At 38.4% G+C, this 24,129-nt stretch overlaps 2 protein-coding genes across 2 annotated transcripts in view; one reads left to right on the top strand and one right to left on the bottom strand.

The window, feature by feature from the left end:
• Positions 1 to 5,361: 5,361 nt before the first annotated feature.
• On the bottom strand, positions 5,362 to 11,612 carry bspry (B-box and SPRY domain containing). The gene is made up of 6 exons (XM_081365119.1): positions 10,887 to 11,612; positions 9,787 to 9,885; positions 8,961 to 9,191; positions 7,822 to 7,847; positions 7,590 to 7,714; positions 5,362 to 6,495 (listed from the first exon to the last, which is right to left on the bottom strand). The coding sequence occupies exons 1-6, from the start codon at positions 11,268 to 11,270 to the stop codon at positions 5,960 to 5,962; spliced, it is 1,401 nt and encodes a 466-aa protein (XP_081221245.1). The 5' UTR covers positions 11,271 to 11,612; the 3' UTR covers positions 5,362 to 5,959.
• A 10,927-nt stretch (positions 11,613 to 22,539) lies between these two features.
• zmynd19 (zinc finger, MYND-type containing 19) overlaps positions 22,540 to 24,129 on the top strand; it is a 50,993-nt gene continuing 49,403 nt past the window's right edge. Inside the window, exon 1 of the mRNA XM_081365426.1 lies at positions 22,540 to 22,751. Coding sequence (XP_081221552.1) covers positions 22,701 to 22,751 — 51 coding nt within the window. The 5' untranslated portion in view covers positions 22,540 to 22,700. The remainder of the gene's footprint in view (positions 22,752 to 24,129) is intronic.

Raw genomic sequence — 24,129 nt, 5'->3', positions numbered from 1 at the left:
CGCACGCTGTATGGTTGCTGCCACTGAGGTATAGCCCCACGTGGTTGTGTATAATTTGGAAATAGGGGACAGCTGGTGAAAATCGGGCCGACTCCCCGAATTTTTTAAACATGTTTAAAGATGATCGGAAGGTCGGGGAGGTGCTTATAACGTGCTCGGCTCGGCTCGTAATTCCTCTCACACGCTGCGAGCCGCGACCATGCGAGCATCACCGATTCCACTCGATTTCTCCCGAGTGAAAAAAATCATCTGCGAGCTCGTAAAAACAGCAAAAATCGCACCGTGTACGCCCGCCTTTAGTGATAATGTAGAGGAAAGAAGTTTAATGCACTACATGTTTCTATAATGCTTTATATTATTTGATAAAATTAAATGAATTCTATTATAAAGCAACATTATAAACACAAGTCCTATATAATCAAAGTATTAGACACTGAACATGATCAGGGATTCAGGCAGTTACATGATGATATCACAATTACATGATGACATCATTATCATCATCACCTGATCTAAATTTTCTCATGGCTTTTTTGCCACGATAAATGTGCTTTATAAACACAATTATAGCAGCCAGAGAAAATGTTATACTTAAAAGTCAAGAGTCCATCTAAAGCAAACGCTAACCACCATCATGGTAACTTTAAAATACAAAATATGATTTAATTAAAACGGAAATTAAATAAAGTAAATCTGGTTAGTTTTAAGTGTAGCTGGTAATACGGACTTGCATTTCACCTTTTTGTTTGGTTTAGTCCAACCAAAATTCAACGACTGCCCAACGTTGGAGCTTGACGTCAAACAAACATTGGATTTAGACATCAACCCGACTTTCATTTTCAAGCAAAATCCAACGTCTGACCGACGCTGTAGTCTATATCCTGTGCCTGCTGGGATCAACATCATGACATCCTGACATCAAATAAATGTTGAATTGACATCAAATGCCAACAAAGCATGACATCAAAATAACATCAAAATGACATCAGCAGAGGTCAAAATCTTGACATCAAATTGACATTGACACTTTGACGTCAATATGACTTTCATTTTTGACCTATTTCGTGACATAATTTTGACATCAATGTTTGATGTCACATTGATGTTAAATTGACATCAAATGCCCACTGGGATCACTGCAACCTTTTATGTGATGGGAATAGATCTAAATACTTAAAAATCTTCTCACGATTCATTAATCCCGATAGCTGTAATAGTAAAAACGTATAATAGCTGTAATAGTAAATGTTTTCGAGAGAGTTTCACATGTAATGCTAAATATTTCATATGCAAGCATGTCAGCCAATCACAGCAGTGAGCGTTTACACTGAAGAAATCACAGCAGCCAATCACAGCAGAGGGTGTTTACACTGAAGTCTCACACAGACACGCCCCTTCAAACAGAGCGTTCAGAGGCTAAAATCAGGCTAGGAAATATGCCTTTTATTTCTAAATTATAACAACTTTTGATCTAAAAAACATACTAACATTATAAGGGCACCCCAGGAAACATTCTAAAATAATAAAATAAAAAGAGTTTCTGTTGAGTTTTGTGGGTCACCATTGTGCTGAAGAGTAGAGCCTATGCTTCAGTTCTGGATGAGCAGGGATATACTGCTGATGAACTGCATATTGCTTTATTTAAAAGGCAGTTATTGTGTACTTGTTGATGCATTGATGATCTATTTTTTATGGTCTTTAATTCATTTATGTGCGCTAATGTTGAGTAACACCTATCTGCAAGAGGATTGAATTAAATTGATGTTATGTTAACTTATTTCAATTAATTACATTATTTAGAAAACTATTTTTTTAGTGGACTCAAATGAAATAAGATCACAGTATAAAAATGAAATGGCAATTGATCAATTTAAGATAAAATCAGTTTACAACATCTTGACGTCAAATAAATGTTGAATTGACATCAAATACCAACAAACAAAGCATGACATCAAAATAACATCAAAATGACATCAGCAGAGGTCAAAATCTTGACATCAAATTGACATCGACACTTTGACGTCAATATGACTTTCATTTTTGACCTATTTCGTGACGTAATTTTGACATCAATGTTTGATGTCACATTGATGTTAAATTGACATCAAATGCCCATTGGGTGATGTAACGAGTACATCAGGATTTATGGGAAGTGTTCCCGGTTCCAGCTGACCTAATCTATGCAGCCTAACATTGAATTATAGAAGTCTATAATGTATTATGTGTATACTAGGTCAAAGAGATGTGTCTTTAATCTAGCTTTGAACTGACAGAGTGTGTCTGCTTCCCAAACAATGTTAAGAAGACTGTTCCAAAGTTTTGGTGCTAAATAGGAAAAGGATCTACCGCCAGTAGTCGATTTTGATATTCTAGGTATTATCAACTGGCCGGAATTTTGAGATTGCAATAGACGTGAAAGACTATAATGCGTTAAGAGCTCGCTCAAGTACTGTGGAGCTAAACCATTCAGTGCTTTGTAAGTAATCAGCAATATTTTAAAATTGATGCGATGTTTAATAGGCAGCCAATGCAGTTTTGACAGAACCGGGCTAATATGGTCATACTTCCTGGTTCTGGTAAGAACTCGAGCTGCTGTGTTTTGGACCAGCTGTAGTTTGTTTATTAAGCGTGCAGGGCAACCACCCATAAGAGCATTACAATAATCTAGCCTTGAGGTCATGAACGCATGAACTAATTGTTCCGCATTTGTCAATGAGAGCATATGGCGTAATTTAGATATATTTTTTAAGATGGAAAAATGCGGTTTTACAGATACTGGACACGTGACTTTCAAATGAAAGATTGGTAACAGCTCTTTTGTGTTTTTATTTGACGAAAATCTTCCACTCTACTGTAGCTGAACAGTCATAGGGGAGAGCGGGGCACGTACATAGCCTAACGCTTTTTGACTTTCTCAGTTTGTGTAAATCTACTTAGGGTTCAGAGTATTTTTTTTTTTTTATATGACTAGTACAATTATGTGGTTTTGTTTTATTAATACAGTATATACTTTTTTCTTGATATACCCCGAAAGAATGGAAGTGAAATGTGACAACATGCCCCAGGTGGGGTACATGGTAACATGAGCATATGACAGATTAAAATGCTATCTGATCTAATCAAACAAATATACAAGACAAACTAAAATATTTTCTCAAAAAAATACAATTATTAACTTTTTCATATAAAATAATGGCTTTTTTTTTAAATAATTAAAAATAAACTTTTTTTTTAGTTTGACTACGAACACAGGAAAACACAGCTAGCCTACAACATAGTTCAAAACATATAATTAGTAGGCTAATTTCTGAACATTGACTCTCAGTCTTTATTCACCTATTTAATCCTGCAAGTGTCTTCTGCTAGTTAGTGAAGCATTAAAGAACTATATCAACCGTTAAATGACATATTGGAGATTCAAATAATATCAGATTTGTCTAATTTTAAATAAACACAAAAAATAGATGAAAAATTAACTTAGGAAAGAAATTTACTTTTGCTATGGTTTAATAAATGTCTTGAATTTTGGCGCTACTTTTTCTCAATATAGTGTTGATATGGCAACTAGTAAATACAAGTTTCGTCATGCTAGCATGTGTGGAAGTATTTAAAACAAGTGTGTTACAACTAACCCCGCTCTCCCCTACTGTTTTAGAATGGAGTAGCCTATATGTAGACTTTTTACAATTCCTGAAATGTTACTCATTTAATATGTTCCATTACATTTCACACAATTCTATAACTTTAATTAAAAAATTTGAAGTTGTATGCTGTTATGGATGTAACTGATCTAACACCCAAGGTATAAAATTACCACTTTTGAATAGAGAAATGTGACCCTGGACCACAAAACCAGTCTTATGGGTAATTTTTTAAAATTGAGATTTATACATCATCTGAAAGCTGAATACATAATCTTTCCATTGATGTATGGTTTGTTAGGATAGGACAATATTTGGCCGAGGTACAACTATTTGAAAATCTGGAATCTGAGGGTACAGAAAAATCGAAATATTGAGAAAATCGCCTTTAAAGTTGTCCATTTCTATTGGCAATAGTGCTGCATCCATTCACAAAAATAAATGTTTTATATATTTAAGGTGGGAAATTTACAAAATATCTTCATGGAACATGATCCTTACTTAATATCCTAATGATTTTTGGCATAAAAGAAAAATCTATAATTTTGACCCATACAATGTATTATTGGCTATTGCCACAAATATACCCGTGCAACATAAGACTGGTTTTGTGATCCAGGGTCACAAATAGGTGAAGTTTATAATAACAGCAAATTATTGGAGTGTTTTTCCTAAATAGAGAAATTCGGAAGAGATTGTAATCAGAGATCATGTTTTTAGGTATTTTAAGACAAAACTTGTACTAAAAAGTATAAAAATACATTACTGTGTTGATTTGAAATCATATCTTATTTAGTGGTCCATTTAAAATGTATGATGTATTTACTATTTACACCAAGTGCAAACAGACACCTTGTTGGCAGAGGTTATTTACACTAACTATGGGCACCATATATCTGATTGAGAAAATTACAAAAGAAATACCACTGACAACAGAATCAGTGGCGTGTTGAGTAAGATGTTTCATTGTATAATAACAACATATTCATGCAGTGTATATGATTATTATATGCGGTGATATGCATTTGGAAAAGGGAGAACAGCAAGTTTATATATAAACTATACACTGCATGAATATGTTGTTATTATTGCATACTGTTATAATAAACTACAATAGAGTGTAGTACAAATAGTATCTGCCACTATGTGCACCAGCTATAAATAGCATATAACAAATATTTACACTTAGAGCAAAGAACATACTTATATTTTCACTTAATGTAGATAACATATTGCTATTAACACAGTGTAAATACATCTATATTGTTATTTATTACTGTCGCATCTAAATTGGTATTTACTTAGTGTAAACAGCATTTAACACTATTTGCCCTTTATTTTCATTTAGGAATACAAAACTATCTTGATCACTAAAGCCAATGTAATGATTATGTTGTTTATAAATACTTCATTTTATAAGCGGATCACTAAATGAGATATTGGTGAAAAATTCAAGATGTTTTATTGCATTTAAAAAGAAAAAGTAATATGGGACAGTAATGGAGTAATTATACAGGCCACGCCCTTTTGACCAAAAATATAAGAGATGTTTGAGTGAGTGAGTGAGTGACAGAGAGAGGAAAAAGCATTTTTGCAGCAATGCCTAAACATTGCAATAATTTGAAAAATATAAAAATAATTAAATTAATCTGAAACACTGAATGACCATCCCAGAATAGCGTTTTAAAAACTATTAAAATAAATGAGAGAATGAAAAAATGGTTTAACTATTTCAGTCCACATTTTATTGCATGAATACATAGGCCTATACGTTATAAAAGGTCAGAACAGTTTCCTGCACCACATTTCCCTGCTCTCCTGTGACAGAGCCATGATCTCACGTGGTCACATAAAAACTCAATTTTCATGTTTGAAACTGTTGACAAACGTAAATTTCACAAGAAATGCAGATAATAAATATAGTCAACAATAATTGCACTAATTTGAACACAAACAAAATACTTTGAAAGGGATTAAGAATTCATATTAAAATTAAGTTTCAATAATTTAACATGCATAAATATAAAAATATTTAAATTACATATATGTTGTAGCTCTTTTAAGCAGGTTGGCAAAATCAAGGAATTACTGATTAGCTTCTGATTAATTTGTTTCTTTAAATAATCAAACAATGTGATTGACATTATCACACTTTCTCTTCTTACTGCATGTATTGGTCTTCAATGGCACAGATAATGTAAAACTTTTTTCTTTTTTTTTTAAATATCGTTGGTTCAAATGACATTGCATAACGTTTCATCTACCATTCCTTCAAGATCTCGAGATCTTCAGATCCCTTATTAACATTCTTCCGGTGTTCAGTGCACTATAGAGATGCTCTGATCAGCCACAGCACAGGCAGCCAGCAGTGGCTCGCTGAAAGCATGTCTGACAACATGCAGCACCGACACAGATTCAGGATCATAGAACAGCAGGGTCTGACTGGGCCAATCCAGCAGCAGTCCCACTCTCTTGAGCTTCTTAGCCACTGCGATACCCACACTGCATCCATCATGACAGAAAGAAAAGTCTTCATCATAAATCGAGAGCACCCATGATTTTGAGTTGTAGCCCAGCCGTGCGCCATTGCCGGTCCCCTTGCGTTCTATGCTGGCATAGCATACACCCACTTTGAAGGCGGCACTCGTGCCCACGTCAAGTACCCAGCTATGGGTACCAGAGGACATGGGAGGGGAGCAGAGGGCGTTTGGCCAGCTGTCGAAGCGCGCCGGGTCATAGGGGTGTAACTGACGCTGACGTTTGGGCAGGAAAGTTAAGGTGTGCTGATCGTTGGAGAGGGAGAGAAGAGGACTGACCGTTTGCTTTTCAAAGTGCAGCATAGTTGAACTGTGGGCTAAAGAAGAGGAGGATATGTTAAGAAGATGTTCAGAGCAAGAAAATGAGAAGTTGAATGTAAGGGATGTAGAAAAGTACACTACCAGTCAAAAGTTTTTGATCGGTAAGATTTAATTTTTTTTTTAAAGAAGTCTCTTACGCTCACCAAGGCTGCATTTATTTGATTAAAAACACAAAAATAAAAACAGAAATATTGTGAAATATTATTACAATTTAAAACAGCTGTTTTCTATGTAAATATATGTTCAAAATTAATTTATTCCTGTGATCAAAGCTGAATTTTCAGCATCATTACTCCAGTCTTCAGTCTCACATGATCCTTCAGAAATCATTCTAATATGATGATTTGATGCTCAAGAAACATTTATTATTATTATTATTATTATTATTATTATTAATGTTGAAAACAGTTATTTACATTTTTATTTCAGGATTCTTTGATGAATAGAAAGTTCAAAAGAACAGCATTTATCTGAAATAGAAAGCTTTTGTAACATTAAACACTATAACGTTCAAACGTTTGGGGTCAGTAAGAATTTATTTTATTTTTGGGGGAAAATAAAAAAATAGAAATCATTACTTTTAGTCATCGAGGACATTTATAATGTTACAAAAGTTTCTATTTCAAATAAATGCTTTTGAACTTTCTATTTCAACATTGATAATAACAATGAATGTTTTTTGAGCATCAAATCCATATATTAGAATGATTTCTGAAGGATCATGTGACGCTAAAGACTGATGATGCTGAAAATTCAGCTTTGATCACAGGAATAAATTACATTTTAAAATATATTAAAATAGAAAACAGTTATTTTCAATTGTCATGATTTTTAACAATACTATATCCTAAAATCAGCATTGGTGAGCAGAAGAGACTTCTTTTAAAAAACGTTTAAAAAAAATCAAGTTCATTAGTTGACATTAGTGCCAATGCCTCAAAATATTACAGTACACTTGATTTTATCATGTCACATTGCATACGTTATCAAAATGTAAGCAGGGGGTCTGATCATGGGTTTACATGTGATATACTGAATCTGTCTTAAATTAACTTCTGTCTTGTGTAAATGTAAATAGAAGTCCACTTACCAGATGGCCCAAGCAGCAATGCACTGGCCCATAAACCCACCATGAGTTTACTGTCACTGCAGCCTCTGTTCAAACTCAGTTGCTCTGTATCTCTAGGTTCACCAACACCCTCTGCATCCTCAATCCTAGCACAGTCATATACACGATCAATTATCATACCCAGCTTATCTCATTTTGTGTGTTTATTTATTTATGTGGGCTTATTGTTGCATTTATTGCAAACTGAAATTACCTGTCATTAATTTCCTCGTTTGAGCTCTAAAAAATAAAGAACAAAAATACAAAAAAATCAGTGGATTATCTCACAAATGTAATTTAGTCATACAAATATAAATATGTATGTTTTATTAATTGATTAGAAACATCTAAATAGAAAAACAATGAACAAACTAAAAAACAAATGAAATTGATTTAGGAGTGTTGAGTAGGCTACTTTAGATTTGAAGTATTATTGTGGGGAATCAGTCATCTACTCTGTGGAGTACTATTGAAAAGAAAAAAAACACTGTACTCTATTTATAACTATGCTCAAATGTCAGTTATCTGCTGATGAATTTGATGTGTATCCTAGAACCTTATGCTGTCAGGACAAATTACCTTTAATTTGATTAATTTGCATTGGGAAATTGTGAGTTAACAGGCAGTTTTGCTTTATGTTTATACATTTTGAATAATGTTGACTTATGTTGAATGCGAAAGTACAGTAATTAATTGGTAACACTTTACAATAAGGTTAGTAAAGTGTTACCAATTAAGAACTAAGAATGAACAATACTTCTTCAGCATTATTAATTTTAGTTAATATTAATTATAACATTTACAAATACATTATTAAAATCAAAGGTTGTATTTGTTAACATTAGTTAATGCACAGTGAACTAACATGAACAAACAATGAACAGCTGGATTTTAATTTAAAAACATTAACAAAGATTAATAAATACAGTAACAAATGTATTGCTCATGGTTAGTTCATGTTAGTTAATACATTAACTAATGTCAACCAATGAACCTTATTGTAAAGTGTTACTAATTAATTCAATAACTTAAAATATGTATTCTTCTTACTGGTTCCATATGCAAGCAAGATGATCATACATATTGTGTGAATGCATAAAGTGAATGAAGCATTAATTGAGATTTGGATTGTGCCCAAAATTCTCATGGATGTAAGGAAAAAAATTATAATCTCATAAATCTGAAATTTGGCAAAAAGATTTCAAGCTCTGTCTTTTGATTTCATCAGTCAGTTTCCTTGTTAATTTCTAATTCTTTAGTATGAAGTCTTTGTTGACAAAGTATCTATACTTAAAATAAAATGTTCATACTTTATCAGCACTTTTTACACTCCTGTCTTCTTCATTCACTCACCACAAGCATGGCATCTGTGGAGTGTGTGAGTGAGTGCACCAGGCTGGTGCGTGTGTGTGAGAGTTTCTCCAGAGTGTGTGTCCAGTGTGCTCTCTGAGTGAGAAGGCACTGCTCAACACGCTCTTCTTCTCTCTGTATGGCCTCTAGGAGACGCTGCTCCTCTTCCTCCAGAGCCTCTCGCACCACTTTCGCCTGAGCCAGCACTCGTTCTCTAGCACTGTTTGCATCAATCTAGCAATTAAATGACACAAGAGGCAATTACAATAACATATTACACTGTTATAACTACACTTCATCTGAATACCAGGGTCATTAAATAAAAACGGTAACACTTTACAATAAGGATCATTAGTTACCATTAGTTTATGTATTAACTAACATGAACTAACCATGAGCAATACACTGTCTTTGTTCATCTTTGTCACTGTTGGTTAATAAAAATAAGCTGTTCATTGTTTGTTCATGTTAGTTCAGAGCATTAACTAATGTTAACAAGATTTTAATAAAGTATTAGTAAATGCTGAAACTAATATGAATGAAGATTAACAAATGCTGTATAAGTGCAGTTTATTATTAGTTCATGCTAACTAATATAGTTAACTAATGTTAACTAATGAACCTTATTGTAAAGTGTTACCAGAAAATCATTTGAAATCCTACAGAATAAGTTACTTATAATAATATCACAGTCCAATTATGCATGATAACATAATATTACCACATGGCTGCCATTGTGTAAGTTCTGCGGACTCAGTTTATGTAATGCTCTCTCTTTCTCTCTGCATGTTCGGAAGTAGTAATTTAAATAAGTGAATTCTTCAGGTACCTGTACAGCTTTCTCTCTTGCTGTAAGCGTGCGGTCAATGAATCGTTCAATCCGCAGGGCTTGCAGCTGCATTTTTTCGCAGACATCCACCAACTGATTCTGTTTAATACAAAGAAGAAGAATGATTCCAAGATCACGTAATCAGCATTAAACCAGCTGTTGAATAGTGTGCAGGTGGCAGGAATGTGAAGGAATGTGGATATGACCTGAATTTCTCTGTTGTTGAAAAAGTGTCTGAGAGGAGGAAATGTGTCAAGAATTTTCAGATCTACTGGCCCTCAAAAGTATTTGGAAGCTTCCAAATATGTGAATTTTATTTCAGCTTCGTTTTGTGCATTTTTTGGGTTGAAAATGTTTATGCTATCGAAAATTATTTTGCATTTTATCCAAAATTATATTTTGTTATCTAACGAGTTGAAATACTTTTTCTGGCCAGTATCACAGGTGAGTCCTGTGTTGATGTGAGCCCTCAGGTTCAAAAAAAGCACCGCAATGAAATACAAAGAATATAATATAACATCAGTTCTTAATTTATTTTATTTTTTTTACAGTATGGGAAATTTCAGCAAGAAAGACTTCAAATCATGTGTTAAGATAGTTGTTCCAGTGAATACAAAATGTGCAATGGAATGCAATGCAAAAAAAAAAAACAGTAGCAAGGTTACTGCCATCTTATAGCGAAAAGTTTATATAAAATTTTATATGTGGGGATAGTTTTCAATAGCATGGTTACTGCCATTTTTTAGCGAAACGTTTATATCACTTTTTATATGAGGGGATAGATAACTTCAATTGCCCCAAATTGAATATATACATCTGATTGCAGTGATAAAATAAATTTAATGAAGCCGTTTCTTCCTCAATTTTAGTGAGCCTTCAGGTAACTTTGGGGCGCCTGAAACGTACTGACGTAATGAAACTGACCACGCCCTCTATGTGAATATACACAAATGCACAAGACTGCTGAAACTCGTAGGCTACATTATTATTCTAACAGTAGAGATATATTTTAAGTGAAGAAATAATGTGTTATGAATTATTTTGTTAATGTTTTATACGTTGAAACCTAATTTTATGTTATTTAACTAATAGTAACTCACCCTTACTACAGTTGCCCGGGTAACCAGCTCTGTCACTGTATGACCCTGACAAGCTCCATCCAACACACATTGCGAGCATTTCAGTCTCCCTTCTGTATTACAGTACAACTGTAGTTCGCATTCATGTTCTGGACACAGTTTCGCTTCTCCTGAAGCCGATACGGAGTCTGCACCGCTGCCTACAGGGGTCTCCACATATTTGCGCACAGGTTTAGTCGACGATTCTCCATTAACTGTGACATTGGTGTTTAAAAAGAGCTCTTCGCCTTCACTTCTTATTCGATCTTCATGTTTTGGATGGTCGTCCAGTCCAGGGTCAGTCTCCAGGTCATTGACGTGCAAGGACACCGTTGCCAGTTCACAAAGTCTATAGTCCAGACTCATTGCACTGAGAGATAATATGTTAAGTTCCTTAACGTTAGCTGAATAAAATACGATGGGTTCGCCTGGTTTCGCTGATGTATACTGTAAAATACCCGTAGCGCAGGTGTATCCAGTTTTAGAGCCCTGCCTACCTATCGCAGGTGTATAACACGGAAGTGGACTGGTTGTAGAGTGCGCAAGTCTGAAATTAAATTTGTCTGCAGTTGTGGCCACTGGCCTAGTCAATCTCTTGAAACTTGGGACTGTTCTTGCAATATGCTAATTTGTCATCTGATCTTGCATGTAGCTTATTGGCTGAATTCAGACAACACTGCTCTTTTAATGTGTAACTCTCCATTCACTAAATAAGCTGTACTGAGTCTATTTGCTACACAGTTCTTACCATATTTATAGATCACGGTAATCTAAAACATTTCAAATAAAAATAAGATGGTGCAATGTAAAAAAAAAGGAACAAGAAATATTTCTATAGTATTATTTATTTATTTATTTATTAAATAAATTCAAGCTATTGGTTGTCACGATTCTGTTCTGTCTGAGTGTTTTTTGTCACTAGTCACATGTCTTCCTTTGTTCTGTTTTCCCGCCACTCCTTGGTTTCCATGGTTACCCTCATTAGTTCATTTGTATCACCTGGTTCCTCGTTAGTCTTGTCAGCTGTGTCTTGTTTCCCTGATCTGTTCTCCCCTGTATTTAAGCCCTGAGTGTTTCAGTCTTCACTTGTCGGTCAATGTTTAATGTTAGGTTCCTGTCCTGAGCACACGCTCCCTGTTTTTGTGTTATCTGTTATCATTGAGAATTAAAACCTTGGAATTCTTCATCTTTGAGTTTGCCTCCTACTTCATCTACCCTGCAGCCTGACATTGGTGTGCAATGGAATTTATTGAGTTACAATATGCTACAGGTGCAGGGGTCCACGAGTTCATGCGCTGTACATTTTGTACATGGAGTACAGCATTGTTAAAGGGGTTGCTTTTTGTTAAACAGTGTTAGACTCAAATCTTTGGTATCACTGCAAAGATTCTTTCAAATTTCAATTAGTGACCCTTTTTGAAGTAGGGGAGAGCAGACAAATCTGTCTGACACAACTGTGTTCCCAAACAGCAGCATCTGCCCCTTTTATTATAAACGAAAAGTATTGTATACAGTGGATTCTCCTACTTTTCTTAGTGATATTTAGTGCCTGTTTATCAGGAAGTGACATTTTTGTTCTCTTCGACTCACTGGATGGAATTAGTGCTTTATTCGCAAGTGTTTTATGTGATATTCCAATTTTGCGCATAAGTTAAATTCACAACTTTGGATAGAAACATAACTAGTGTCATACTCGTTACTTTGGGCATACAAAATTTCTGCAGACGCAATGGTTGTAATATGACGTCACACTCTGCAGCATCTTTTTTTTTTTTAAAGGACAATCCTTGGCTGTTTCCGAAATTACCCCCTATACAGTGGTGTAACAGACGGGCCAGCACTGCTGGGGGCCCTGTGAATTAGCACCCTCAAAGCAAGAGCACCCTCAGGTGATACTGTAATAATATCATTGTCGAAACAGATTTGGTAAACACTCAGTGTGTATTTGTGTTTGCGCTCTGGACAACGTCAAATATTTCTATTTACAACAGTTTTGCAGCGAAGAGCAATGTAGCCAATCACAGACATATCTGTTGATCTCTCGAATGCAATGGCCAGTCAGAGGTGTTTAAGTTAAAATCCATGTACTGCTTAAAACACTTGAGTTTATGTTCAGTGTTGAACACTCGCGAAACCTCTCATTAATAAATAATGTGTACACGATGCAAGTAAGAGATTCATTGTGCAGTGTAGACAGCTTCATTGATTATAATGGAACTTGGTGAGATCACATTGAACTGAGATTTTTTAGTGATTATAATGGGAACGCTCTTTACACGCATTTGAGGCTTTTGAAAAAAGAAAAGTTTTGTTTTTCATGCTGCTTAGATGACTGATGGCCAATTACACGCTGCAAAGTTTTGGAAGTGACATCCACATATAAATACAGGCACACAAAGAAGATTAGTTCCAACACAAAGTTTAATAAAGATCAGGCTCTGGCTCACTTGTCACGGTGGATGGTCCCTCAACGTCTGCGGGGGGCTCTTGCACATTCTCCGTGGTCGAAGGTGGTAACTTTAGCTGAGTCTGGCTGGGTCCTGGATCAGGGACGGATGCTCTCTGGATGTTGGCTTCTCTCCAGTTCAGACCAGTGGTGTCTGGGAGGTCAATGGGATGGTGAAAGTTCACCCCTATCCAGAACAATGACTTCAGGGTCTCATCGTTGTAGGGGCTGGGGATGGCGAGACGGAAAAAACTTCCAGTAAAAGACAAAAAATCTGTGCTCTCAACAGCCACCGCAGCAAATCGAGCTGCATGATCCATATTAGGTTCGGTCTTCTGTCACAGGGCGGTTGCAGGAAGGCACACGAAGAAGATTAGTTTATGACAACATGAAGTTTAATAAAGATCAAACAGGCAAACAGCAGACCAAACAGAGAATGAATGTGAGGGATCAACTTATAGCAAACACAAACTAGGATAATTAACAGAACACAGCTGAAACCAAGAACACAAATGAGGGGCAGGAAAACTGAACAAAGGAACACATGATGAGAATGAAAACAAACTAAAAGTCCATGATAATGCAACTAACAGAACATAGTGGTGACAACATCAGTCATGCCTTCAAGTGATTTTAAAAAAGCTTTTAGGCTACTAGCTTACAGAGGTTGTCGGGAACATTAAACGTCATTACACCGAACAGGAAAAGTCATCCTTGTTGTGTTTATTAAAACGCTCTTGCAAACTTTATAACTCGAACGTTCAGGGAAATTGTTTTTTAAATAAAGACTGAAAGACTTGTCAGAAGCTTTGTGATTGAGGTCATGTGGCCGTAGTCTTAATGCATTATAGTCCTTCATGTCTATTACGTTCTCAAAATTCTGGCCAGTTGATAATACCTAGAATATCAAAATCAACTGCAGGTGGTAAATCCATTACCTGTTTAGCACCTAAACTTTGGAATAGTCTTCCTAGCCTAGACGCAGGCACACTTTGCCAGTTTAAACCTAGTCTACATCTCTTTAACCTGGCATAAACATAACACATTATAATTTTCTGTTATTCATATCTGTTAAATGATTGTCATAGGCTGCATAAATTAGGTCAACTGGAAAAAGGAACACTTCAACACCCGATGTACTTGTCACATCGTAAGAAGAATGGCATCTACGGTAATATTAGTCTGTCTGTCTCATCCTTATCTCAAGGTTACCGTAGTCACCAAGATCCGGTCCATATCCAGATAAGATGGTGGACCTGCACCTATACATGATCAAAACACAGCCCTGAAGGTCAGTCGAGACCGTGTCTACAAGACAATCCCTTTGAAGGCCTCGTTGACACAACAGCCATCGATACTGATCCTCAGCAAAGACCATAAGAACCAGACAGGTCCTTCGCACAAGACCCTATGGCCAGCTTTGGCTCCATACTGATGTGACGAATCAATCTTCAAGCAAAAGGAACTGGATGAATATTTGAATGCTACCAATCCGATCTTAATTCTGACTTGTGATGCAGCTTGAATCATTATGACACCGTGTTGGCCAGAGGAGAACTGGCCCCCTGACTGAGCCTGGTTTTTCCAAAGGTTTTTTTTTTTCTCCATTCTGTTACCTGAAGGAAATTGGTTTCATTGCCACTGTTGCTTCTGGCTTGCTTAGTTGGGGACTTTATATTCAACAATATTATTGATCTGACTGTACTGACGCTGTTGAATGAGAACTGAACTGAGATGGACGATGACATATTTTTTTGCAGAACTGCTTTATAGATGAAATTAACTAATTTAATAATTGATGATCTTTACAACAGAACTGAATCAACACTGAACTGAATTCAGCTGAACAACATTTTGATATGCATCATCTTCCTGGTATCTCTGTAAAGCTGCTTTGAGACAATCTGCATTGTATAAAGTGCTATAAATAACTTGACTAGTTTAGTTCGTTTATAGCCAATTAGCTTTTTTACGTCTGCTGATTGTATTTAGGCTTTGAAAGTCATTATAGTTGTGTTCATTTGTGAAGATTATCATGATGAGCAAAACATGTAAGAATCATAAACTTTTGTCAGTCACAGAGCTTATTTTCTGCAATAATCCGAAAGCCAATGGAAAACTCCTGCAGCACTAGAACCACAAGATGCCATCTGTTTGATATACTGTATAAAGCAATCAATTTGTTTTGTACAGTATCATGTTTAGGGGTGTGAAAATGAAATCTCGGTGTCCCTACAGACCTGCTCGTAAAACTCATGGATGTTGTAATGAAGCTTCAGGAGAGTGAGGATCCATTTGCAGTTTTATTATAATCTTGGTCGTACAATCAGGGTCAATCACCAGCAAACACAACAGTAGAGATAAGGCAACTCGTAATCCAGAAACAGGCATAAGGTCAGGGCAGGCAGCAAACTTACATAAATCAGTCCAGTATAGAATATAGTCCAGGGCAGGCAGCAAAGAATCAAGATTTGAATAGACAGTCCAAAAGTAATCCACAGGAAGACAAAACACGGGAAGAAACGCTCAGAGTTGATCACCAGGGTAAATACAAAACTTCGCAATGAGGCAGAGTCTGAGAGCACCTTAAATAGTCCACTGATGAAGATCAGGTGCAAGGTAATCAGTGCCAGGTATGTGGGAAATGTAGTTCAAATGGTTTAATATTCAGGAGAGGGTTCCCTCTGGTGGTGAGCAGGAGGAACCGCGGAAGTCTCATTTGTGACAGAGCCCCCCCCCTGCGAGCGGCTCCTGACGCGAAGAGGCGAACGACGCCGGGGTCTTCCTCGAGGTCGAGGGGCCGGTTTTTCCGGGTGCATCCTATGGAACTCAGTCACGAGTGTGGGGTCGATTATGTCCTCTGTATTAACCCAGGATCGCTCGTCCGGTCCGTACCCCTCCCAATCCACCAGATATTGGAGGACCCTGCCCCGGCGTCTGGAATCGAGTAGATCTCGAACCTGATATGCCTCCTCGCCGTCCACCAAGATGGGTGAGGGGCCCTGGTCACTGGTCTGCTCCTCCTCCTCCGCTCTCGGACCACCAGCGGGTTTGAGAAGTGATACATGAAAGGTGGGAGAGATACGATAATTAGAGGGTAATGCCAAACGAAAGGAAACTGGTGTAATCTGTTTAACAATTTGGAAGGGACCCACATACCTGGGACTGAGTTTCTTGCAAGGAAGTCTGAGACGTAGGTCTCGAGTGGATAGCCAGACCCATTGACCTGGAGTATATTCGGGATTGGGGTGGCGGTGACGATTGGCCTGCAACTTCTGTCTCCTGACAGCATGTAGCAAGTGGGTGTGAGCCTGATTCCAGATGTCTTCGCTTCTCTGGAGCCAGTCGTTGACAGAGGGTACCTCGGTAGGTTCCCCTGAACATGGAAATAGGGGAGGTTGGAAGCCCATTACACATTGGAATGGAGTTAGTCCGGTGGAGGGCTTCTGGAGTGAGTTCTGTGCATACTCAGCCCACATGAGGAATCGACTCCAGTCTGCTTGGTTCTGATGACAATAGGATCTGAGGAACCGGGTGATCTCCTGATTGAGACGTTCTGTTTGACCATTCGATTGTGGGTGATATCCTGAAGTGAGGCTAACGTTGATGTTGAGTTGTTGGAAGAATGCTGACCATACTCTGGATGTGAATTGGGGCCCTCGGTCCGACACAATGTCCTCAGGAAGACCATAGAAGCGAAACACAAAGTTGCACATGAGTTCAGCAGTCTCAAATGCTGTAGGCAGCTTGGGAAGTGGAATTAAACGGCAGGCCTTGGAGAAGCGATCTATGACAGTGAGTATTGTGGTATTCCCGTTGGACTTGGGGAGATCGGTAATAAAGTCTATGGCAAGATGGGACCATGGTCGGTGGGGAACTGGCAATGGTTGCAGTAGACCAGATGGTAACTGTCTGAGATGTTTGCTTGTGTTACAGGTGATGCATTCGTTAATGAATTTTATTGTGTCTGTCCGCAAGGTTGGCCACCAAAAGCTGTTCTGAAGCAGGTTAACAGTGGCAGCAATTCCAGGGTGACCGGAGCTGAGTAAGGAGTGAACTTGCTGTAGTACTTTCTGACAGAGATCCTAAGGTACAAAAGTTTTGTCAGGGGGGCATTCGGGAGGAGGGGTCTTTTGTGAATTGGCTTGAGTGAGCTCTGTCATGATGTCCCACTGAATTGGGGCCACGATTAATGACTCTGGAAGAAGGGTTTCCTTGGATTTAATGGGAGTTAAACAGTCGTGTTGGCGTGATAAGGCGTCTGCTTTGGTGTTCTTTGAACCGGGACGATAGGTAACGGTGAAGTCAAATCGTGTAAAGAAGAGAGCCCACCTCGCTTGTCTGGGATTCAGTCTTTTGGCAGATCGTAAGTATTCCAAATTCTTGTGGTCAGTTAGAATCACAAACGGATGTTTAGACCCCTCCAGCCAATGACGCCACTCCTCCATAGCTGCTTTCATGGCCAACAATTCCCGGTTTCCGACGTCATAGTTCTGTTCGGCTGGGTTAAGTTTGCGGGAATAATAGGCGCAAGGATAGAGCTTGGATGGGAATCCGTGCCGTTGTGAGAGGATGGCTCCAATGCCCGTATTTGAAGCGTCCACCTCAACAATAAACGGGAGTTCTGGATCAGGGTGATGGAGGATGGGGGCAGATGTGAAACGTGACTTGAGTTCTGCAAAAGCCTCCTGTGCTGTAGTTGACCAGGTGAGGTGTGATGAATTTCTCTTAGTCATAGAGGTTAAGGGAGAGGCTACCGAGCTGAAATTTCTGATGAAGCGTCGGTAGAAATTAGCAAATCCCAAAAAGCGTTGTAATTCCTTTAGGGTTACTGGTAGTGGCCAGTCTAGAACGGCTTTGACCTTCTTCTCGTCCATGGCGACTCCCTCCTGACTGATGATGTAGCCCAAAAATGACGTGGTACTCTGGTGAAATTCGCACTTCTCTGCTTTGGCGTATAACTGGTGATCAATGAGTCGTTGTAATACTGTTCTTACGTGTTGCACGTGTTCCTCATAGGTGTTGGAGTAGATAAGAATGTCGTCGATGTAAACAATAACCCAACGATCAAGCATGTCCCGAAAGACGTCATTGATGAACGATTGAAATACGGAAGGACTGTTGGACAGCCCGAAAGGCATAACCAAATATTCATAGTGCCCAGTGCTGGTAGAAAAAGCCGTCTTCCATTCATCACCGTCCCGGATGCGAATGAGATTGTAGGCGCTGCGGAGGTCTAGTTTGGAAAAATACTTGGCATTGCGGAGTTGTTCTAGGGCAGCTGGTACCAGAGGTAAGGGGTATCGAAACTTGATTGTGATGTCGTTGAGACCCCGGTAGTCGATACAAGGGCGTAGACCACCGTCTTTCTTTTTAACAAAGAAGCCAGAGGCTGCAGGTGACGTAGATGCTCTGATGAACCCCTTTGACAGTTCCTCCTCGATGTAGTTCTTCATGGTTTCTGATTCGGGTTGTGATAAGGGGAAAATTCTACCCTTAGGTGGTGTTGTCCCTGCTAATAGTTCGATGGAACAGTCGCTTGAGCGGTGAGGACGAAGTTCCATAGCCTTGGTCTTGCTAAAAGCCTCGATGAGGTCAGAATATTCAATGGGAAGAGTGGGGAAAATAACAGGTTCGTCCTTTAGCGTAACGGTCTGAATGGAGAGTGAAGGGTTGCCAGTTAAACAGTTGGAGTGACATGACGGGTCCCATTTGATGATCCGACCTTCCTTCCATGAAATGAGGGGATTATGTTGACGTAGCCAGGGGAGTCCAAGAATAACCGGGTTATGAGGTGATGTGATGATGTAGAAACGAATTATCTCAGTGTGAAGGGTCCCGGTCTGTAGTTGAAGGTCCACGGTGGTGTGCAGAACCCTTCCATCACCGAGAGGCCGTCCATCTAGCGCTTCCACTGCCAATTGAGAGTTGCAAGAGATTAGTGGGAGTTGTTGTTGTTGAGCAAACTCATGAGACATAAAGTTTCCGGCTGCTCCTGAGTCTAATAGAGCTGATGTGGATATATGATTGTCTTCTAGAGATAATACTATAGGTACTTTGATACAAGAACTGGAGTGATGTGCTTGAACACAAGGACTCACCGAAGAGGAGTTACGAAGAGGTGGTCTTGTGGGACAGGAAGCCCTCAGGTGGCCCGGTTGACCGCAATAGAGGCAGAGATGTTGACGTATGCGGCGTTCTCTTTCTTCCGGAGTCAGATGAGTATATCCGAGCTGCATGGGTTCAGTTTGAGAAAGAGTAAATGGATATTGTGTGCTGGTTGGTACCGTTCTGAGTGGACGACGTGAACGAATCAGATTGTCAATCTGAATGGTTAGCTCGATGAATTGATTCAGTGATCTCCCTTCATCTCGGCAGGCCAGTTCGGATTGCAACTCCAAGTTGAGTCCCTTGCGAAAGAGCAGTTTAAGCGTGCTCTCCACCCAGTCGGTTTGTGCTGCTAGAGTACGAAATGTCAAAGCATATTCTGCTGCGGTACTCCTGCCCTGGCTCAACGCGAGTAGTTGATCATCAGCTCTCATACTCTGGCATCGGTGTTATACATAGCTTGTTGTTGATCAACGAATAATGAACATTGCAGTAGAAATCCCTTACATTTAGTTGGGTTACCATCAAACTTATCAGGAAGAGCCAGACGTGGGTTAACTGTGAATGAAGGTGGTGGAGAAGCGTCCACACTCACGTTTGGTTGAGAAGGGGCTGGGTTTGTAAGTGACATTTGCAAACTCTGTAGCGTCCTGACGAGCTCCTCCGTTACTGTAGTTAAATGGGTTAGCTGATGTTGATGAATGGCGAGTTGGTTAGCTTGAGTGGAAATCTCCGTGGACATTTGAACCAGAGCTGCTGGATCGTGTGTTGGCGAAGTTTTCTGTAATGAAGCTTCAGGAGAGTGAGGATCCATTTGCAGTTTTATTATAATCTTGGTCGTACAATCAGGGTCAATCACCAGCAAACACAACAGTAGAGATAAGGCAACTCGTAATCCAGAAACAGGCATAAGGTCAGGGCAGGCAGCAAATTTACATAAATCAGTCCAGTATAGAATATAGTCCAGGGCAGGCAGCAAAGAATCAAGATTTGAATAGACAGTCCAAAAGTAATCCACAGGAAGACAAAACACGGGAAGAAACGCTCAGAGTTGATCACCAGGGTAAATACAAAACTTCGCAATGAGGCAGAGTCTGAGAGCACCTTAAATAGTCCACTGATGAAGATCAGGTGCAAGGTAATCAGTGCCAGGTATGTGGGAAATGTAGTTCATTGTGTGATGTCTGAGGCTGAATGAATTCCCGCATCTCAACAGATAGTGATATAAGTAGGTTACTTCTGATCACTCAGTGTCCAAATCTGATCACTCGCTTTCATTCACTCATTAAGTGGATTACATTAATGGAGTAACACATAGGGAATTGTGAATGAGGGTATATGGGGGTGATTTTGGATGCAGTGATTTTGGATAGTTCAGACTCAGGTGAATGCTAGGACATCACTTTCATGAACGAACTGTATGAAGGAGGGCTGTAACTGAAATCCCCCCTTATGAAAGGCTATTTCATGGCCCACATTCAAATGTGGTCTAATGCTTCATGAGTTAGTAAATAATGTAAAATTGATGAGTGGCACCTTTTGCTCTTTTAAATTATTCTTTCTATTATGCTTCAGACCTTGTTCTACATTCTCTTATTTTATTGTTTACATAATTTAACCAATGCAGCTTTCTAGCATGTTCATTGTAAATCGTAAATTAACATTTATCTTGATATACACATAATACAATAAAAAAAGAAAAATTATTTACAAAGGGATTCCGAAACGTTTTGTTCACTTAAAAGATTAATAAAAAAGACACCCACATGCAGAGCAACGTTTTGATTCCTAAATGAATAGTTCAACTTTTAACCATTAACCTTAATCCATCTTTCAGAGAAAACAATGTTAAGCTTGTTAGTCTGTTGAATGGACCTGCAACATTCACGTGAAACAGGAATACATATATTTCAGATATGTCATAATTTAAATGTTACATTTACGTTTATGTAAATCAAGAGTTGTGCTTTCAAAACTAAAAAAAAAAAGCTAATTATGAATATGCTGCTGTTGATAATTATGCCATTTCAGTAAAATCAACATTTTATATGTCCAGATAACTTCTGTAAACGGCACATCCAAATTAAATAAGGGCTTCAATGAGAAAAAAATGAATGTGTGACAATTTTTTTGTCACAACCATTGCCCAGTTGTTCAAAAGAAATGTAGTTGTATTTAGGTTATCAGATTGGATCAAATCTGAAAATAGGTTTTTAAAAAGGAAACAAATATTCTGAAATCGAATTAGATCACATAATCCAGTTGTTCAAAAGTAATCTGATCAGATATTGGCAATCGGATTGGATCAAATCTTTAAAAAGGGTTGTTCAAAAGAAAAAAAAGTTTCTGAAATCGGATTAGATCACAAAATCCAATAAGTTTGTGTTGTTCTTTTGGGTCCTACTTTTTAGTATGATTAGGATAGCCTACATTTGATCAAAAAAAAAAAAAAAAAAAAAAACAGGATTATCCTGATCCCAGCAGAAGGGTGGATTTCAGGAACTACAATTTAATAAAACTTTAACACTGGTAAAAATATATATATAACATTTTATAATGTATATTTACACACATTATATATATATATATATATATATATATATATATATATAGTTTAGCAGTTAATTAGAAGTACACTTTTTAAGTAAGTAAGAGTAACATTTTAGTAAGGGCTGCCCATTAAGCCTTTCACAACAGTAAAGTAAAAAAAAGAAGAAGAAATTTTAGCACCATAAAATAATCCCCCATTACTTTTGAACAACTGGGACCTGGACCCAGCTGTGCCGGTGAGCATTTCGCGCTAAAATGTCGTATTTTTGTCACGAAAAGGCGTGGTTTCTCAGGAGGCGGGCTTTATCGTAAAATCTCGTATTGTGATTGGACAGAGTAGTATAATACGTTCACGTATATCCACATACGTCAGCATAATAATTAAATACCCAACACGAATGCGTCGACGATGCGCAGCTCTGATTGGACAAATCACTGTCAGTCCTCTTTTACGATTGGTTTACGTTCAGAATTTGGTTAGTCCCTCCCCTCCCCGAAGCTGGCTGGTTTTTCCAACGCCTCTCAGCGGACGGCGCATCACGGAGGTTTGGAAGCGGGTGGGGAAGACGCGGGCAACGACTGACCCTATTACACTAAAAATTGTACTCGGGGTTGGTTTGCCCGGACCGATTTCCAGCCTAAAACCGACACACCTGCTCTCACATTTCAACCCAGTCCTGACATCCCCTCTAATGTCGGATTTCAAGCTCGGGATTGTTCGACTTGGCCGTGTGGCCGGGAAGGTGAGCTGAAACCTAGGGCTGCCATGTGCGACGCAAAGGGGAGGGGAGCCAAGATCCGTGAGCTAAATGCTTCTGTTTAGCAATTAAGTGGCAGATTTGTCCATTTTTTATGTTGGCGACCTTTGGCAGGAGGGGATATGTGTAATATATGTATGTAGTTGTCGTCGAAACGGGCGGGTTTTATTATAATCTGGTCAGCTCATCAGCCGAGTAGGTTTAGTCCCTTTGAACCGCCTACTGTTGATGTGTAGTGCATCTACAGCGCAACTAGATGGTTTGGCCGAGAGTTCGCTTGCTAACTAGGGAATGTAAAAGTTCTATTTTTTCTGTTATACTTAATGTTTTAAGCACAAGACCGTTGCGGTTTCCGATGCTTGGTCCACGTCAGTAATGACACTGGCATCCAATATGGCTCAGCCAGCTCAGAAAATGCCTCAACCAGGAACCGTTCACACGCAGCATGACAACCGGCATGTCGGCTGTGATGAACCTTAGCACTGTCTTTACCAGGTTTATCTGTCAAACATTTATACAGTCACTGCTCAGCCACCTTGTAATTTATCACTTAACGTTCTGCAAAATGCTGCAGGCTTCTTAAACTTAACTGTTTTGATCGGTTTTCTTTGCGTCATCATCCCGAACAAATCCAAGCTGCCTCTGGGATGACAGGCCGCTGATGCCATGACACTAGAGGGCAGCCGGTAAACAAATCTCTATGGGGTTAAACAACAGGACCATGTGAGAACGAAGTTGCATGGAAAAGTGCGCACATAAGACACAGACTATACAGTAAATGATACCCATTTAGGTTGTCATATGACGGAATATATGGCGTTATTTTCATGACAAATGTCGAGAGCGCATTATGGTAAACGCGAGAGCACATCCATGAAATGCGCGAACGCGAATCTGCTCGCTTGCGAATTTAGGCCAAAAACTTAACTTAACGCTTGTTCACACCATTATGAACTACTTCGACTCTCGCTCAGATATTGCGCTTAAACTCTGTCCTGACTCCTGTGCACTCGCAAATTTCTCATTTCTCTTGCACTAGAAAGCTCCTGGATTAAACATTGCCAGAAGTTATCAAAAAATCTGAATAGACTTCCACGACTGACCGATGAAAATGCTACATGAAATATAATTGTCTGAGAGTGAACTGCACCTAAAATTCATTTGATAATTAAAGATCGATCTTTATTTTCTTTACAATTTAATAATATTTAACAATATTAATGAAATGTATATTTGAAATGGATCGGAATTGGGCGCTTGGATGATTTGTACATATCAATATGCTAGTCTGTCTAACTGCATCACTACAATATACAGACATTACAGGTCAAACTCCTCTGAAAAATGTATCTAAAAACAACAT

Source organism: Scardinius erythrophthalmus (genome assembly GCF_964197995.2).
Source record: "Scardinius erythrophthalmus genome assembly, chromosome: 5".
Classification (NCBI taxonomy): Eukaryota; Metazoa; Chordata; class Actinopteri; order Cypriniformes; family Leuciscidae; genus Scardinius; species Scardinius erythrophthalmus.
The sequence above is the reverse complement of the archived record's forward strand: the minus strand, read 5'-3'. Positions and strand labels throughout refer to the sequence as shown.

What these genes read in the sequence shown, in the direction of transcription:
- bspry (XM_081365119.1), bottom strand. Translation starts at nt 11,270, where the DNA reads ATGAGTCTGGACTATAGACTTTGTGAACTGGCAACGGTGTCCTTGCAC. An exon ending in CCACAGATGCCATGCTTGTG is followed by an intron (nt 7,848 to 8,960) that starts GTGAGTGAATGA and finishes TTTATTTTTTAG; the next exon opens with AGCTCAAACGAGGAAATTAA. An exon ending in AACGAGGAAATTAATGACAG is followed by an intron (nt 7,715 to 7,821) that starts GTAATTTCAGTT and finishes TGACTGTGCTAG; the next exon opens with GATTGAGGATGCAGAGGGTG.